The 20,221-nt window shown below is 36.7% G+C and overlaps 1 protein-coding gene across 1 annotated transcript in view; it reads right to left on the reverse strand.

Annotated features, from left to right (window-relative positions):
- The window catches only part of LOC126335541 (DNA excision repair protein ERCC-6-like), a 126,756-nt gene extending 110,509 nt beyond the window's left edge, over window positions 1-16,247 (reverse strand). Inside the window, exons 1-4 of the mRNA XM_049998928.1 lie at window positions 15,933-16,247; window positions 14,032-14,986; window positions 2,702-2,909; window positions 1,598-1,764 (exon numbers count right to left, since the gene is read on the reverse strand). Of these exons, the coding sequence (XP_049854885.1) occupies window positions 1,598-1,764; window positions 2,702-2,909; window positions 14,032-14,372 (716 nt within the window). The 5' untranslated portion in view covers window positions 14,373-14,986; window positions 15,933-16,247. The remainder of the gene's footprint in view (window positions 1-1,597; window positions 1,765-2,701; window positions 2,910-14,031; window positions 14,987-15,932) is intronic.
- Between the last annotated feature and the right edge of the window lie 3,974 nt (window positions 16,248-20,221).

Below are 20,221 nucleotides of genomic sequence, written 5' to 3' on the forward strand. Positions count from 1 at the left end.
ATTCCCAACTGAGTTCATGGAGCATTTCCGTAACCTGTATGTTCATCACACCTACTAGCAACAAACACAGTGCTTTTTGATTCTCGAGGGTAACTTTTTAAGCAATAAAAGTAACTTACAGGAACCACCCCACACCCACCCCCATTTTCACAGTTTACGATATATGTACACAACAGGCGTCAAAATACTCACTGAAGACTTAATAAACATTGCCAGAAACATGTGCTTTGTTTAGCCATTGTTGTAACTGGAACTGGTAACTATCCACAAAGTAGAAATGTTTAACTTAATTTCATTCATTATTTAAACAATTAAAAATACATAATTGTTGCTGTGTTTCATTATTCAAACCAGAAACAGAGCTGCAAGTGTCCAAAGAACAAAACAGGCAAATTACACATTGAAGTGACACAACATTGTCATTAAGCAGCACATGAGCATTAGATACAATTTGAAAATTATTGTGATCCGTCTGATACCTTTATTGGAACAAACCTAATTACTCCCACCCGCCACCACGGCGAGTACAGCCAGGCAACAGCATGAGTGCAAGTACAATTTATTCCAACTTTTACAGATCTAGGTCTGCTGAGTAGAGTGCCCTGGTGTTGAGAATCTCAACTGAATAACATTTGTAAACACTACTTGTAAGGCAACACTATTTCAGCATCATTTTATGTTTGTGACAGTTGCTCCTCCACGTACATTGTTTTGTAGAGCTTAAATCACAGGAAAATCATAAATATGTTAACACAAAAATGAATGCGTATTTAACATTGTGAACATAGGAAACTTGATGGGCGGCATTTAAAATATGTTGAAAACAGTGCCAAAATGATAATTATGGGAACATAAAAAGGAGGCTAAACTGTATTTCAATAAATTACACAGTTCTACTGTTTCTTAAAGGAGGCTAAGATCCTTTATATTCTTTCAATGCCTAATCAGTCAGCTGAAGGTTTCAACCCAGCATTATCAGCAGTCAGACATGTTCACGCCTTCTGAATTTCTTTGATAGGACAGCACTATTTGAAATGATTGTAGAGGATCAAATGAAGCTCATTTTATATTTTAATGAGACATTTTCACCATTTAACAAGTGTCCTTATCTTTTATCTGTTGGCTGCTTTTAAATGCAATGATTTTTTATGTTTTCCTTCACCAATTACATTCCATTTGACTACACTACAATGTACAATCTTGGTCGAGTCAAAAATCTCCTCGTTTTATTCCTTTCTGTAGCTCTCACTACTTCATTTTTTGGTTTGGAATGTGCCATTTTTAACAGTCTTCCAAATTTAGTGCTTTTCAGTACAAGAACAGACACATGAAAGCAGTACATACAACAGCAGAAAACTGGAGGTCAGACAATTTTTCAAGCTACAGAGACAGAGGATAAAACAATGAATGTGTTTCATTCCTTTTTTTAATAAAATGAAATCAAAGGAAGATACAAAGTACAAGCAAAGGAATACTCACTTAATGTTGGGGTTGGAAATTATTCTCACAAAGAAAAGACAATAGTAATACACAAAAATTAGTTGACAGTATCAAACAAGGTTGATTACAGACAAATGAGAAAACACTAAGAACTTACCTTTTGTTACCAGTATTTCCTAAAACAGTCCCAAATGGAGTCATTTCACCAAGACGAATCTTTTTCTCCATTTCTGTCTCTTTTCTCCCACCATCATTTCCCAATAAATCTGCCAGACCTTTGCGATGTCTGTTATCGCCATCATCATCCTCACTTGACGAAACATTCTATGTGAAATAAAAGAAGGCAACTGTTAAACATTATCACATGTGTATCAAAAACTTTTTCTTAATAAACAATACATGTATGGTATTTTTAGTTACTGAATCACACTACTTTCATGCAAGAACAAAGAGTATGAACTAGTACACAAAGAAAAACGGAATGTATAAACTATCTTCTTTTTCTCCACCTTGCTCTTGATTTGCTGCATGAAAGTTAGAAAGTTACAATCTAGGTTATTCAAAATACAATTTTCCACTGTTTTCTGTGCTGTTCATAGCTTCCCACCATTTTGTTTTGCAAAATAATACATTATGTCTGTAGACAGGGGAACATATAAGAAATAAAGAGAGAGATCATTAACTGTAATCACTTGAGCAAGAATTACAAAATGTTACTCATTACCATTACATTTAAGATTTTAAATAATCTACATTACAACTCCAGACTGGACTTTTGTTGATCTTTCAACCAATTTTACTGGTGGATATCAATCAATAGTGTGATGAAGAAAGTGTGAAGAGAGCAATATTCTGTAGAAATGGTAAGGAACTTCCCAACAGTGGCCTACTGAAGGAGTGTGTAAACCAATCAAGAAATGAAACAGAGACACATAGAAAAAACTCAAAATGAAAAAAGATAATTACTAATATGGGGAAATAAATACGTTGAATACAAAGCAAACAGAGAGAAAAGGAGACCTACATGAAAATTAAATATCAAAATGGTTGTACATACACTACCATTAACAATGGAGTCTCTCCTTAGTAAATACAAATAACTGACAGTAGAGAATGTTTGTATTTTATTTAATAAACACTGATGTCATGAAATTTATGGACAAGTTTCTGTTCAGGCACAAAATCTGTTCAAATGTTGCAGGGAAGAAAATATATGTGATTTTTAGTACAATTCAAAGTTTCCTTTAAAAACTAAACTCACTTCCAACTTGTCTTCAGTTGTCTCTGGCAATGAAAGCTGTAGTCTCTTCTTCTCCAAACCTGTGTGCTTTACATGAAGAACTTTCAGCTGCTTTTGTTTCAGTTCTGTGTCCTTCCTAATAAGGATACTCCGTTGGAGTCCTTCAGCTCCTGCAGCAAGTAATGCTCTAGCCAATGTTTCATTCTTTTTTATGGTTTGTTCATGGGACCTAAAACATGTTATAAAAATATAATACACAGTTTTCACGGACTGTATTATCAGTGCACACATGTACTAGATTCTTATACCTCATTGGCACTATTGTCATTAGAGTAAAGGATGCAAGTTTATAGTTTAACATTTTGTTGATGATGAGGTCTTCAGGATGGAGCTAAGGCATGGAATGGACAAGAATGGGAAACAAATGGGCACAAATTTTCAGCAACAGCTTTCATATGTGAGTGGTTTATGCACCAGTACCTATGAACCTGGATAGATAGGCAGGGATTTGAACCTGTGAAACCTGGATTTTAGACCATTGCCTGTATATTGTACTTCTTCACTCAGAGTGCTCACCAGAGGCAGAACACTTCGTAAGACAGTCCAGGATGAGATAAGGAACCAACTGTGGTATTTTGTAATAACGATCCCAATATTCTCCATTCCAGTTCAGAAATGCCCACAGACATTCTGTAAACAATTACAAAACAAATTGAGTGGAAGACATAATTATGACTTTAATTAATGGAGTTGGGCAACACATGTAGGCAGGTGATTAGATGACACATAAACTACAGAAGTTCTTTGCTGGATTCCCCTATTGCACTAGTCCAGGAAGTCACAGCCTAGCTCGTCACTGAACTTTTGAAGTCTCTGGTTCAGTCCTTCCACTCAACTAACAACCGAAAGGCCACAATCAGTTCTGGGGAAAATGCTGCAAATTGTGAACTTCACTGAAATTCCATGCGCAAGGCTGGTTTTCTCAACCTTGTGTGCAAGTCACTGGAATTTCAGTTCACGGGGAAAATACAAAAACTTTTGAGGTTTGTAGTTCACTTTGTAATACTATCATTGATGTCAAAGGAACAGGAGGATCAACTGAACAGAATGGATAGTGTCTTCAAAATGTATTGTTAAGATGAATATCAACAAAAGTAAAAGAAGAGTAACAGAATATAGTCGAATTAAATTAGGCACTGCTGAGGGAATTAGGTTAAGAAATGAGACACTGAAACTAATAGACAAGTTATGTTATTTGGAAAGGAAGGTAACTGATAACGGCCAAAGTAGAAACTTCAGGCTGGAATATCAACAATATTAGGTAAAGGATAGACTGCTACTCAGTGTAAAAGCTGACGCGTTGAGTTGCATACATGCACAACAACAAGAATGTTACACATTGTAGCTTTCGGCCAAAATCTACGGGAACATACATACAAAGATTCCAAGACTTACCAAGCGGAAAAGCGCCGGCAGACAGGCACATGAACAAAACACACAAACACAGACACAGAATTACTAGCTTTCGCAACCGATGGTTGCTTCTTCAAGAAGTAGAGGGAAAGACGAAAGGATGTGGATTTTAAGGGAGAGGGTAAGGAGTCATTCCAATCCCGGGAGCGGAAAGACTTCCCTTAGGGGAAAAAATATGTCTGCTTGTGTCTGTGTATGTGCGGATGGATATGTATGTGTGTGTGTGTGTGTGTGTGTGTGTGTGCGCGAGTGTACACCTGTCCATTTTTTCCCCTAAGGGAAGTCTTTCCGCTCCCGGGATTGGAATGACTCCTTACCCTCTCCCTTAAAACCCACATCCTTTCGTCTTTCCCTCTCCTTCCTGAAGAAGCAACCATCGGTTGCGAAAGCTAGTAATTCTGTGTGTGTGTTTGTGTGTTTTGTTCATGTGCCTGTCTGCCGGCGCTTTCCCGCTTGGTAAGTCTTGGAATCTTTGTTTTTAATATATTTTTCCCATGTGGAAGTTTCTTTCTATTTTATTTGGAACATACATACACACACATTCACACAAGCGAGCACCCCTTATACATATGACCGCTACTACTGGCAGCTCCGAATGGAATATCATATATTCTTTGTGATGTCACTTTGTTTTACTGATTCTGTAGCAAAAGCTACTACTATCCAATTATTATTTTGACATTGCCTTTCCAATGATTTGAGCCTCTTTCACTTCTGAATATGACAGTTTAAACTTTCTTTCAAAACTGGTAAACTGAACCATATAAAGATTCTCCTGTACAGCTGACAAGTAACTTTTTATCTTTGTTGAAATATTTTACAGCTGCCGAATCACAGCTATGAACAAAATCATATGCACTGATTAATCTTCATGTTTTGCTGTCCCTGTTAATACATACTAATAAAATGAATACTGCACTAGACTAATCTGGGAGAATTGTCAGACAGACATGTAAAATTCCAATTTTAAAAGTCATTTTGTTTTTAATGGGTACTAAACACACATTCCATTGTGTTGGGCGTTGTTTGAAAGACGTAAGCACTCATTATGTTCTTGAGATCCCATCAAGAAGGAGAATTGTTTAGGGTGTGTAATGAGTCAAAGATACACATTAATAAAAAACAAAATCATAGTAACTCAATCTGTATACTACATTTACAATAATTTATCACTAGACCAGTACTGTTTACCTTTATTCAAGCTTGTGGCAGCTAAATTTAATTGTGCAGATAAAAAAACAACTGCCACTTCATCAACTATTGCCCCTCAGTTATACTATACAGTTGTTGTATCTGCCATTACCTACTTATAGAGTTCTATTTATGGTACATGACTACTTAGAATATAGTTTTATAATGAGCAGTGCTACTCGCCATGTAGCTCCCAGAACTTTTCATTCTCTCAAGTTAGATATTCAAGTAATTTGCATAAAGGGTTGCTAATAAAATACGTTTTTTTAATTATCTTTACAGTTCTTTGGGACTCCCAATTTTACACTTTATGCTCAAACAGGATTCCGATGAATATCTTACCATTAAAGAGTTAATTCTAGTCTGAAACCTAGATAGGCAGTTTCTACATCAAAACTGTTTTTGTGTCTTGTATTGTGGCTGTGTAAATCACAATATAGCAGAAACCGATTTTTAATATCACCAATAAAAATCATTAAGGAGTAATGTTACAACTTATCTCATTGCAGAATATTCTTACTGCGTTTTTCCGCAGAATAAATAATTCATTTACTTTAGCTGCACTGCCCATCCCCGTAAAATAAATGTGATGGAAAATTTGCAAAGTAACCTAGCACTCATTGTCTTTAAGACCACACAATGAGAGACACTCATAAGAGTGAAACATACTAAACTGGGCACCCTGATTAATTTATCCAATGTTGACTCCATTTTCACAAGTTACCTGGGTGAACCATAAGAAATTTTACATGGTGTGTTTCATTTAGACAGCTAATGCAGTCATACTTGGTGTGCCAATGGTGACACTGTACTATAAAGTAAGTGGCAAACATCCCAAACTGCATATGTTTGGTCCTCTCAAAATACTGTCTCAAGATGAAAATATTCTCTTCTGAATTGCAAAAGTGGACTATCCACTTAACAAACTAAATACTGCTGGATAGTGTACAGCAAATGATTGAAATAAAAACCTAATGGAAGACTAGGCAGGAAACAGGGCACAACATTTATGAAAAGACATGTAATTTCTAAGTGAAAGAATGACACAGAACTTAACAACTTCCTGTGAAAATGACATTGGGCAACAAATTCACAACCACTTTACAGAAACATATCAGCAATTCAGAATAAATAAAACTGGGTGAAATATTGAAGGCATTCAACACAAAACAGGTGTATGGCACGGTGATGGCCTGTCTCCACTCCTCTTTAACTGCATACTAGAGAAAATAGTAAGAGAATGGGAACAAAAACTAATGGAACAGACCCTATCACCAATGAGACTGGGAACTAAAATAAAGGTATTGAAAAATTCACTGTTCAGCATTTGCAGATGATTTGCCATTCTTTCTGAAAACCTAACAAGTGCTGGAGTATAAATCAATCTCTTAGGAGAAATAGAAAACAAAGCAGGTTTAAGAATATCTATAGAAAAAACAAAATTTATGACAAATATAAAAAATGTTCCGGAATCTCTAGCAATAGATATTGACCCGATAAAGAGGATAAATAAATTTAAATGTCTGGGCTAAATTATCCAAGAAAACAGCTTAGAAAAATTCACTGTAGATGAAAGAGTACATAAAATGGAAACAGATTATGGAATAACTAGGAATGCCTACAACAAAAAATTGTCCTAATGTGGAATGACTGTGCCAAAGCAGCCACTGATCTAAATGGTAAACAATTGTTACACAGCAATTACTTAGAGACGAAGAGATTTTACAGAAAAAAAGTAGAGAAGCTAAAGGGAGGGGGAATTATGGATTCACAAGAGAAGGCTATAATCTGTGCAAACCAGCCTGGATTTGAAACGAACATAGGAAGAAGCTTACTTCCTCTTCTAATGTCTGTAGTCCTGTTGACTTCAATGCCTACTTTATCTAAGTTATAGAAAACACTGTTGCTGAAATCCCAGACACTGTTATAGATCCTGATATTTACTTACCAAATAAAACTCACAGTAAATACAAATGACATAGTGAAAATAGTAAAATCTTACAAAACTTCAGAGAGTCAAGATATCTATGGGATGTCCCATACTGTCCAAAAGAAAATTATTGGAGAAATAGTACAGCCATTAGCAAAAGCTGTAAACAACTGCCTATCTGCAGGAGTTTCCCCAGATTTCTTGAAACTTGCAAGGGGAGTACCAGTTTACAAAAAAGGAAACCAACATAATGTGTTAAGTTTTAGGCCAATATCAATCATTCCTATACTAGCAAAAGTGATTGAATTCATCATGAAAGATCAGATCCTAACTTGTATTACAGAAAACAATCTCTTCAAAGATGCACAACATGGGTCCCAGAAGGGAAAATCCTGTATCACTGCACCATTAGACTTATTAAGAAAAGTAATGCAAGTATTCGAGGAGAGAGAGTTTGTGTCATTCGCACTGTACAACCTAAGCAAAGCTTTCAACTGCATCCTCCACAAGATCTTGCTCAAAAAACTAAAAGCTATGGTGTGGGAGGTACAGCCCTAGCTACACTTCAGTCTTTTGGGAAACAGAAGGCAAATTGTTTCAATCCAAGGAGCAAAATCCCAAGAATAGAAGGTAGAACATGGTGGGCCACAAGGTTTGGTCATAGCCCCACTTCTCTTCTCATTTTTGTAAATGATCCAAGTGAAGTTGGTGAGACAACACTCTTATTGCTAAAAGGGAAAATTCTGCCCAAGCAGTCATGAAGTATGACGTACAGTTCGAAAATGCTAAAAAATGGTTCACTCCCAACAAGATAAAAGTAAATGAAGAAAAAACCCAGCATATGGTATGCAGCCTTAGAAAAAACACATACTCTAACCATATAGAATCTGTGAAACTGTTAGGCTTCACAATAGACCACAAACTCTCGTGGAATGGACACACGGTGCACATACGCAAGAAACATCAGACATGTCTGCTTGTGTCTGTGTATGTGCGGATGGATATGTGTATGTGTGTGTGTGTGTGTGTGTGTGTGTGTGTGTGTGTGTGTGTGTGTGCGCGCGCGAGTGTACACCTGTCCTTTTTTTCCTCTAAGGGAAGTCTTTCCGCTCCCGGGATTGGAATGACTCCTTACCCTCTCCCTTAAAACCCACATCCTTTCGTCTTTCCCTCTCCTTCCTGAAGAAGCAACCATCGGTTGCGAAAGCTAGTAATTCTGTGTGTGTGTTTGTGTGTTTTGTTCATGTGCCTGTCTGCCGGCGCTTTCCCACTTGGTAAGTCTTGGAATCTTTGTTTTTAATATATATAAACTCTCTTATGTAATATACCTCCTACGAAGATTTAAAAAAGTGATTACAGACCAGTTTCTGATAAACGTCTACTATGATTTGTTCCACAACCACATTTTGTATGGATTACAGCTATGGGGTCATTCGGCAAGCTGGAAGGATGTGCTGCTACTGCAAAAGAAGGCGATAAGAATTATTACATCGTGCAGCACCCAGGAGCACTGCAGACCGTTATTCAGAACATTGGGAATAATGACTGTTTATAGCCATTATGTATTATTATGCCTCATCCACATAAGAGAAAACCTAGACACCTACAGCAAGAGGCATAACATCCATAAACATAATACCCGCGGCAAAGAAAACATCAATTTACCAACTTGCCAACTGTCCAAAACAAGAGAAAGGTTTCCGATGATCGGTGTGAGGATGTTCAACAAAGTACCTGTTGAATTGCAGACCCTGCCACTGGACAACTTCAAGAAACAAATTGCTGAAGGCCTAAAACAATGCCCCTATACTCGGTCCAAGAATTCTTTGACTGTGAAGAAAGTGAAAGGACACAGTGAACATGACATAGTCTATATACACTACCTGAGATTAGATTAGTTTTTCGTTCCATAGATCTGTACTGAGGATATCCTCGTAGATGTGGAACATTAACAATACAAATAATATGAATCTATACAACACATCATTAATTTCTATTAAAAAATTCATCAATGGAGTAGAAGGAGTTGGCCACCAGTAAGTCTTTCAGGCTTCTTTTAAACTGATCTTTATTTGTAACTAAATTTTTTATGTTTGCTGGCAAATTATTGAAGATGAGTGTTCCTGAGTAGTGGACCCCTTTTTTGAACTAAAGTAAGTGCTTTTAAGTCATTGTACAGATCAATTTTGTTCCTGGTATAGTATGTATGAACTGAGCTGTTTGTTGGAAAAAGAGATATACTATTTAAGACATATTTCATTAAGGAGTAAATATGCTAAGAGGCAGTAGTTGGTATACCCAGTCCTTTGACAAGGTTTCTACAGGACATCCATGAACTTACTCCACAAATAATATGTATTACATGCTTTTGGACTCTGAAAACTTTCTTTTTACTTGAAGAGTTAACCCAAAATATGGAAATATGGAAGTGTCCAATCCTGCCCATCTGCTTTGACCCATGACGTCACAAATACGGCGGAAACGACCATAAACCACGATTCCAATATGCCGCATATAAAGTCATTATGTACACATTATGAGGACAAAAATACATAGAAAACACACACACACACACACACACACACACACACACACACACACACACACACACACACACTCTCTCTCTCTCCACAAAAAGCCTAATGCCACTAACGGACAAGCGCGGGAAATAGAGGGTTTTTGGGTAGGGACATACTAAATATAGACAAATTTAGAAACCCACCCCTGTACAAAACCATGTAAAATGACAAAAAAAACCGACATCACAAAACTCCCCCAAATACCACTAAACACAATATCATCTGGAATCGGACACTTCCCTTGACCTATATAGCTCAACAGCAGCTCCTGATTTCATAAATTGAGATCGAACACTTCCCTTGACCTGTTATCCTTATGACATCTCCACATACAGCTGTCCCTGGTCCGCCTTATTTCTTCACGACATACTGAACACTTCACGACTTCATCTAAAAATCCGAATGGTTGAAGAAATCATATTAGAAACAACGCACTGTCCCCCATCATAGCTGACAACCGAAAACTTTTGACCCTGTCAGTCATATCCATACCTACCAAAGACATAAAAAAAGCAATTTACCAAAATTCACACGACGCCACACTCACAAACTAAACCAAAAACATCACCTAACATACCACCAGAGAACACCACCGATCACATAAAAATGACACTTACAAACACGCCACTCTTACAAACTAAATTCCGCGCCGTCGTGACATCACACACCACAACAGCCTTACGTCACGGGTCAAAGCTGACGGGATTATACCATATGACATTATGGAATGAAAGCAAGCAAAGTATGCAAGCTTTTTCATTTTTATGTTGCCTATGCATGCTAACACTCAAAATGCAAATACAGATTTGTTAAGGCGTTTCTGCAGTTCTGTGGTGTGCTCTTCCCAACTGAATTTATTATCAAGTTGTAATCCCAGGAATTTATATATAGCGAGTCTTTTAGAAGTTTAATGTCAGTGGGATGGCTTTAAACCATTTATTAATATCCATGAAAATATCATTAGCAGATCTTTCTAGAACTACACTCGACATACTATTTATTGCAATACTTGTGTCATCTGCAAACAAAATGAACTCTGCTTCTGGCAGTGTAACTGATGAGATCATTCATGTACACAAGAAAAAGCAATGACCCTAAGATGGATCCTTGTGAGACACCACATGTAATTTCTTCCGATTCTGATGATGACTGATGACTTCATTCACTAGTCCCTTGCACTGACACCCTTTGTTCCCTTTAGCGAGGAATACCTTGAACCATTTTGCAGCACTGCCCGTGACACCATAGAATTCTAATTTATTTAAAGGGATGTTGTGGTTCACACAATCAAATGCCTTTGACAAATCACAGAAAATACCTGCTGCTTATAATTTGTTATTTAATGAATTAAGTACATTTTCACTGTAGATGTAAATAGCCTTCTCGATATCTGAACCCTTCAGAAATCCAAACTGTGTTCTTGATAATATGTCATTTGTGGTCAGATGGTTGAGAAGCTGCCTGTACATTACTTTTTCTAAAATTTTTGAGAATGCTGTCAAAAGTGAAATCAGTCTGTAGTTTGATGGTATCTCTTTACCTCCTTTCTTGAATAGAGGCTTAACATCTGCATATTTTAGCCAGTCACTAAATGTCCCAGATATAATTGACTGGTTACACAAGTAACTTAGAATTGTACTAAACTCACAAGAACATGCCGTAATTAACTTTGTTGATATTTCATCGTAACCACTAGAGTGCTTTGTTTTTAAAGATTTTATAATGGAAGTTATTTCTTTTGGTGAAGAGAGTGACATATTCATGTACCTGAAGCTATTTGTAAAGGCTAGTTTCAGATATTCAAGGGCATTATTTACTGATCCTGACAATCCCATTCTACCAGTAACAGATATAAAATACTTGTTAAATAGATATGTCACACTATGCCCATCAGTTACTAATGTGTCATCTATCCTTAATGTTATTTGCTCCTGTTCCTTTCTGGTTCTACCAGTCTCCTTTTTCACTATATCCCATATTGTTTTTATTTTGTTCCCTGACATTGCATTTGTTTAAATGTCTAAATCACTTTTTTTAAAAATATTTTACAGTATTCCTTGTATTTAGCTAAATCATTAGCATTGGAGCTATTCTTAGTCGACAGATAAATTTTCCTTTTTGTCTTACAGGAAATCTTTATTCCTTGTGTAATCCACGGTTTTATTAAAGACTACTGTTTAATTTGAGTAACTTTTAGAGGAAAACAGTTTTCAAACATGGTACTGTATCGTTCATGAATATGTTATATTTTTCGTTCATGTTATGAGCACTATAAATATCTTTCCCGTTCACATCTTTGAGCAGTTTTCTAAAACACTGTATAAAGTTTAGCTGTTATTCTGTAATTCATTACATTGTAAACCGCTTGATTGCAACTTCGATGCAGCCTGTCCAGCCATTACTGGTGAACGACGAAGACCTGGCAATAAATGGTAACAAAAGATGTCTGTTTTAAAATTTGAAGATACAGCACTACAACACAGTAGTAAAACCAGAATGCCTTTATGCAAGTGGATGTTTAATACTGAACTACAAATTACACGAACTTGAAGTCCTATAAAGAAAAATCATTTGAAAAATACTTGGGCCACCAAAAACTATACAGAGATATGGAAATTAAGAAGCAATGAAGAAATTTATCGCACCATAGAAAATGGAAATGAAACACTATAAACGCAGGAACTGCTATTTTTTGGACATTTATACAGAATGAACAGAAACAAGTTAACCAAAAAGATTTTTAAATGTCTTTGTAACAAAAAGATTGGAAAGAAACAACATAAGCGAAAAAGATGCAACAGAAAGAGAGGTTTTCAAGAGGAAAGTGTTAAAAATGGGAGGATGCCAAGGTAAGATGGAGAAGAAATGGTCCAAAGATATTAAGAGGAAACATAGTGAAAAGATGGAGGAAAAAGAAAAAAACAACAAAGAAGGAAGCATCGAAATTGGTTTGTGGCCCTTAGATGACCCAAAAAAAGAAAGAAAGAAAATTGGAAATACGAAATAATACAAGTCGCGTTATCAACTCTGATCAAACTGATCACACATAATGGGAATAAAGTTGTATGCAGGGTTGGGAGTAAGTAGTAAGAAAATCCAACTTTACTACATTTGACAGAAAATGCTGCTGCTTTGCACTTTTCATTACTGTTTTTTCATAGGAGGAAATCCTTGTCACAATGGCTAACAGCATGTGAAGAACATCTGATACTGAACATTCTCAAAGTGGTTGGATGTTTGGTCCCACATTCTATCACATTTTTTATTGATGATCACGTATGTCACTGACTTTATCTGATACCTGCTCAGAGTGATGTAGTTGTTACTGAAATGTTCTACAACTCAACATATGTTTTATAGCCACTAGATGTTGATGAATGTTAGTATGGTGGAACAAGACTCTTGTCACTGGCAGGGTATGAGCAACGTCTCTCTTGCCTACAACACCAACGCTAAAATAACTGTTACCTAAACCTGCGGATATCTTTAAAAGCACTTGAAATTATGTCTCACTTGTGAAAATTTTTCACCATAGCTTCATTAAGCTTATGCCTAATTTCTATTATTTTGTGTGTTATTGTCTTATTTTTTTCTATTTGTCACACACTCCTAAATCATTTCAACCATTTTATATTACACGAATAAAATAGTACTGAAGCATTTCTCTAATATTATATGTTATACACTTTTCCATATCCTAACTATGTTAGAATGATTGATGCAGAATCCTTTAAATCTATCTTCAGCTAACTGTCAACAACATACTTAAAATTTTATTCTGTTCCTGAAACAGTACAAATAATTTTGGGGGAAAAGCTGCTCAAGGTATTCAACAGCACCCCAGTGGAGCTCTAAATTAACATATATTTTTAAGCAATGTGGACGTTATAGAAAAAATATAAATCTCCTCACTATAGGCCTACAGTGAAAATGTAGAGGTTATAATGTAAGATTTACTATGAAACAAAACGATTGGTTCATATGTACATGCAGTAGAAGAAATGTCTAGCACTGCCAAAACAATCAAATTATTTTGAATACTAAACGTATTTAGGTACCAACATGTTCTTCCTTTGTATAAGAATGAGGGACTGCACCGAGAATGATGGAAACTGGGAGTGGGTGGCAAGTGAACAGGTACAATTGAAAAGATAGAAAATTATTGTGCTAGAACTTACTGAATCTCATCAGACACATTTTTTAGTTCTTTTTCCACTTTTTCCATCGCATGTTTCCGCTTCTGATCTTCTACAGCTCGGTCAACTTGCTGAAGAACTCCTTTTTCAAACGTTTCTTGGTCGTAAACTGACAAACCTAAATCCTTCAACTCTGAATCCTGCTGTTCCTCCGGCACAGTTTCTATCACAGCCATATTTACCATAAATTTGTCTAAATTAACGTCCCCTACTGTAAGTATCGGTGCACTCTCCAGGGAGCTGTCATTTTCCATTGGATTTCTTCCTTGGTTTTCATTTGAACTCAGTTCTGGTTCTACTTCAATCCTCTCAAAAGGATCCATTGTGTGGTGATGCCAATGATCGTTTTCAGTGAACAATTTTAATGACACAAAAATCTACGAACTGCGGAAACCTAAGAGGTGTAACTATAATTTAAATCCACGATTAGCTTGGAATAATACTATAAAAACTACTGCTTACTGCTACGGTTCGGCTGCATGTGATAGAATTGTTAACATAAACTAAAAGTCGAAGTGACAAGTCATTAGGTACACTGTGATTGATCACACATCATACATAATGCACTGCGTTAACAATGAACTGCAACAACAATAGCAAATAACTACTTCTCTGTTCTTAACCTTCCACAACTTTATTTTTCGTAACTGTATGGTTGACTACACTGAGCTGAATCTGTATAATCTTTGACACCGGAGTTTCGCAATGTCACGAAATCTTTTAAATTTGTGGATAGCAAAGTTTTTATTCAAATACTACCAGTAGACATACACTTGCGTTTCTGTTATACATGCCATCGCTAATGAAACACCCATATCCCAATTAAAGTTTGCACCGAGTTGTGTATTGTGTGGATAGAGAATTGCAGTTACCCGATATCAGCATCCTTGATTTTGCTGTTCCAACTTCTCTAACCTTTGTGGTCTTCGCATTAATTCTGAAACAGCATGAAAAAATTGCTGAGAAATACCATCTCGGTACACGATATGGTATGACTAAATTATGAGAAGTATGACAAAGGGAAATCGGAAAAACTTGTAATTAAATGAAAGAAGCAAATGTAGAACCAAATTTAACAGGTTCCTACATGTATGGAATCACCATTATCACATTCGTTCGTTAAGTATTATCTTGCATTCCCACGATATACCTCTTTCGTTACAATGCTTATGCGTTGCGCCTGAACTTACACAAAGACAGTTCCTGGAACTGCAAATAGAGCACTAGAGCTAAAGCTCGTATCGTATATAAAGTTGGCCTTCAAATGGTACAATAGAAATTGTTAAAACACGCTTCTAGAGTGCAGAGGCGATTACGTAGAAACCGGCAGGGAGTAAATACTATTTGATGCCTACCTATGCAAAAAAAAGTCTTTAACCCGAGTTGACGCGGTTTGTCTTTATTATCCAAATAGTGAATACCTAGTAGCTCTGGTAATATGATTAGATTTTCATAAAAGGCAGCAATTGTAATTTTCGAACTATGAGACCTGTTTTATTTTCTTTTTTTTTAAGTACGACAGACATTTTTTCCGAAATGAATATTTATGCGCCACGACGGAAGTTCTGCTTTCTCGTTTTGCATACACTTCATTTAATTCAGCTTGCTTTCGAGTACGATCATTACTAGCAAACGAATCTTTCTTCATTGGATACCCTATTACCGCAATTTACGCACTTTTCAATATGCTAACGTAATACAATAGTAAACTTGGCACTGACACTTTATTTTCTATTTATCTGCTGTTTCTCACAGAGCTGTGGATGTGGTAAAACCACAGGAAACAACTGCTCTCACAGCGGAATAACAACAGCACCTAATCGTAGCTGAATGAAACAAAAGGAACTCTCCTTGCTGCCAAGGGGAATGAAACATGTTCTTACCTTCTTTCGCGTTTCCGAAGCGACTGCTGAACTGCAGCTTTGAGCGCTCAAAAGTTTTTATACTTTTCTATATCAGTTTGACTTCTAAGAGTCACGACACAATTTGCGAAGCCCATATTTAAATGAATATCGCTTCCGAAACTCCTACACCATTCACCATAGGCTATCAACATTTCGTTCATTCTGAACAAAAGAACAGACATCACATTAATTAAACTGTCAACTAGTGTATCTTTTTCTGTAATGGCTCCATAACAAACTGCCTAAAGTTTCAAACGCTATTCGTCTTATCATCTACCGTCTATCTCTGCTGACACACTGTCCGTGAGCATTGGTATTCCGCTTGAGGTGAATGCGGCTGTAGACTAGGGGAAGTACCGTATTGCGAAAGCCGAGTGCAGTAAACACCGGTTTACATAGTTCTTGTCTTGTGACCGGAATAAATACCGGTACTGCTGTAAAACTGACGGAAGCAGGGATTACAGATTGCGTTATGGTACTTAAATTTGTGTGTGCCTCATATTACTGAGGATTTTAATTTTCAGTTAAACACGTATTTATGTAATGTTACGGTACCATATTATAAATGTTGAGCATTCAAATTACACCAGCCACCCCTTTTAATCAGAAGTTGGGCTTCACGATAATAATTCGTAAAATATTGCCGTCTTAGCCATGTGCAGCTTTCGCACTGCTTTTTCTTCCATCAAACCTTTTGACAGTCTTCTTTAGTCTTGATGCGACCTGCCACACCGTCCTGCAGGATGCCTATTTCCACATTTTTTTTGTATCTGAAGCCCACCTGAGTTTCGGGTTATTATGATCTGAGATGATTTCAGCAATCCAAGTTCTGTTTTGAAGGTAAGATTCCAACACTTCCTACACAACTCCTCTTACTCCTATTGCCTCCATCTTGTTTAACAAAATTTGGTGATTTAATGTATCAAAGGATTTTGATAGCTCTAAGTTGATTCCCACTACACATTTGTTTACTGTCAAGATTCCTGACAATCTCTTCAGTGTATGTACAGATAGCTGATTATGTGCTCTTGCCTGAATGGAAGCCACATTGATTGCAATTCAGATGTTTATATGCATCTAAGTAATTTATGAGTCTGATTGTCATTAATGTCTCTAAAATTTTGAAAAATGACTGGAGAAGGGAAATTGTTCTGTAATTTTCTGTCTTGTATGGATCTCCTTTTTTAAACAGAGGTCTAACCTTTGAAATTTTCAACCTCTGTGGAAACACTCCTTCGCTGAAAGAAACTGGCAGTATGTACCAGGGGCTTGATAATTTGTTGGGCAACATTTTTAATTAGTGATGCAGACACTTCATCCATACCTGCAGACATTTTTTGGTTTTTATACTCTATCACTTTTAATATTTCATTTTCATTTGTGGCAGTTAATGTCATACTACTGTCTACTTTTGAAGCTGTTAATTTTCATGTTTGCTAAAGTTTTTGCTAAGTGACACAAATACACTACTAAATAGTTATTTGCCAGAGCTTCACCTTTTAATTTAATGTTTTCACTGTCTTTGAGTACTATTTCCTGAACCACGAGGCTCTTACCTGTTTCCCTTTTCACTGTTTCCCAAGTAGTTCTTGATTTATTGCCCAATTTTGTTATTGCTCTAGCATTACTTAATAATTTTGTTTTTGTAATTATTTTTCTATATATTTTTTGTAGTTTATTACATGTTCTTCAAATTTGGTGTCAGTACAACTTTTTAATTTAGAGTAAAGGGTTTTCCATGTCCAGAAGGAATTTCTAACACCGATCTAATCCAGAAATTAGTAACCTATGTAAATATGTGTATGAGTTTGTTCTGACAATAATTTTAGGAAAATACATTTCAAATTTTAACATAAAATTATTATATGCAGCTTTTGTGCTTGTTTGTAACAATGCTTCTGCCCATGATTGCTTAACCAGTGTATTTACAAAATGACTGCAACTGTTAGAGGAGAAAGTTCTTTTGTACATTTGATGTGAAGCATTTTTAGTCACTGGAGGTGTTCCATTCATGTATGGACTGCGGGAAGAATGATTATTGTAATGTGTCTGTGCGTGCAGTAATTATTCTAATCTTTTCCTCAATATGCCTATGAGAGCAATACACAGGCAGTTGTAGTATTTTCCATTGCTGACCACTATTTTCTCCCATCTTTTGGGCAGTGTATGAACACCATGTCAAAAAAATTGTTCATGTGTTGAAGCAATCCATGAATCGATCCAATTTGTGACTCCTTCATGAGATTGGAAGTGTTGGTCAGCCAGGACATGTGCCATTGATCTAAACGGGTGGTAGTCAGAAGGTGCAATGTCTGGAAAATACTGCAGGCGGGGTAGGACTTTCCATTTTGACCTCTTTTGTAACGTGGGGTCGAGCATTGTCATGCTGCAAAATCACTGTATCGTGCCTCTCACTGTATTGTGGCCATTTGTCTTTTGATGCTCTGCTGAAACGCATTAATTGCATTCGATAATGAGCACCTGTGATTGTTTCAATTGGTTTTAACACCTCACAGTACACGACGCCAAGCTGATCCCACCAAACGCAGAGCATGATCTTGGAGCTGTGAATATTCGGTTTGGCCATCAATGTGGAAGCATGGCCAGAATATCCCATGATTTTTTGCATTTAGGGTTATCGTAATAAACCTATTTTTCGTTCCCAGTTACAATGTGATGCAGAAATCCCTTCCATTTTAGCGTCTGACGCAACTGTTCAGAAACACACAAATGCCGTTTAACGTCTCTTGGTTTCAGCTCACACAGGAGCCAAGTTCCTTCTTTCTGAATGATGCCCATTGCCTTGAGATGTTTTGAAATGGCTTGCTGTGTCAGTCCCACTAATCGTGCCAATTCTTCTTGAGTTTGACGCAAGTCTTCACTCAGCAATGTCTACAATTCTGCATCTTCAAAAACATTCTCCTTTCCACCACTATGCCAGTCTATGACAAATCACCATTCTTGAAGTGTTGAAACCACTCATGAGACATTCTTTCACTAATAGAGTCCTTACCATTTGTACTTGATAGCATTCAATGAGACTCAGTCTCTATTTTCTTTGCATTGAAACAAAACAATAACATCTCCCACAAATGATGAGAATTAGGCTCATAAACTGACATTTTCAGTCAAGGACAACTTTATGATGCAGACTGAAATCAACTAATGTTTGAATGAGGTTATGTTGACCGAGGTCCAAGCTAACTGCCTGATGTCTGCGATCTGTTTCTTTCGACCGCTACTTACCGTTATCGCCACCTATCAACAAATGGCGGAAGAAAAGTTGTACACCTTGTACATAATTGTATCATCTGTAAAAAGCCTGATTTTATTATTCATATTGGCTGCCAAGTCATCAATACAAAACATGAATAGCTAAGGTCCTATCACACTTCCCTCGGGCACACCTGAAGTTACTCCTACATGTGATGATGACTGTCCATCCAAGATAACATGTTGCATCCTCTCTACCAAAAAGTTCTCAATTCAGTCATAAATATCACTTGATACCCCATATGATCATACTTTACACAATAAGCGTAGATATGGTGTCGAGTCAAATGCTTTTTGGAAATCAAGAAATACCGCATCTACCTGATTGCATTGATCCAAAGCTTTCAATATGTCATGTGAGAAAAGTGCAAGTTGGATTTCACATGATCGATGTTTTCGAAAATCATGCTAGTTGGCATTGAGGAGGTCATTCTGTTTATGTTTGAGTGCATAACATGTTCTAAGATTCTACAACAAATCAATGTCAAGGATACTGGATAGTAGTTTTGTGGATCACTTCTACTATACTTGTTGTAGACAGGTATCACATACGCCTTTTCCCAAGAACTGGGCATGTTTTTTTGTTCAAGGGATCTGTGATAGATTATAGTTAGAAGAGGGGTTAACTCAACTGCAAATTCAGTATAGAATCTGACAGGGACACCACAGGGCCCTGGAGCTTTGTTCAGTTTTAATGATATCAACTATTTCTCAACACCACCGACACCAACACTTATTTCTTTCATCTTTTTAGTTGCTCGAAGACTGAATTGGGGAAATTCTTCTTGGTTTTCCTCTGTAAAGGAACATTTGGAAATTGAGTTACACATTTCAGCTTTTGCTTTGCTACCCTCAATTTCAGTTCCTGTCTCATTCGCTAAGGACTGGATACTAACATTGGTGTCACTAACAGCTTTTACATACCTAGAATTTCTTTGGGTTTTGTGAAATGTCATTAGACAATATTCTGCTCTGGTAGTCACTGAAGGCATCAT

Source organism: Schistocerca gregaria, chromosome 2, assembly GCF_023897955.1.
Source record: "Schistocerca gregaria isolate iqSchGreg1 chromosome 2, iqSchGreg1.2, whole genome shotgun sequence".
Classification (NCBI taxonomy): domain Eukaryota; kingdom Metazoa; phylum Arthropoda; class Insecta; order Orthoptera; family Acrididae; genus Schistocerca; species Schistocerca gregaria.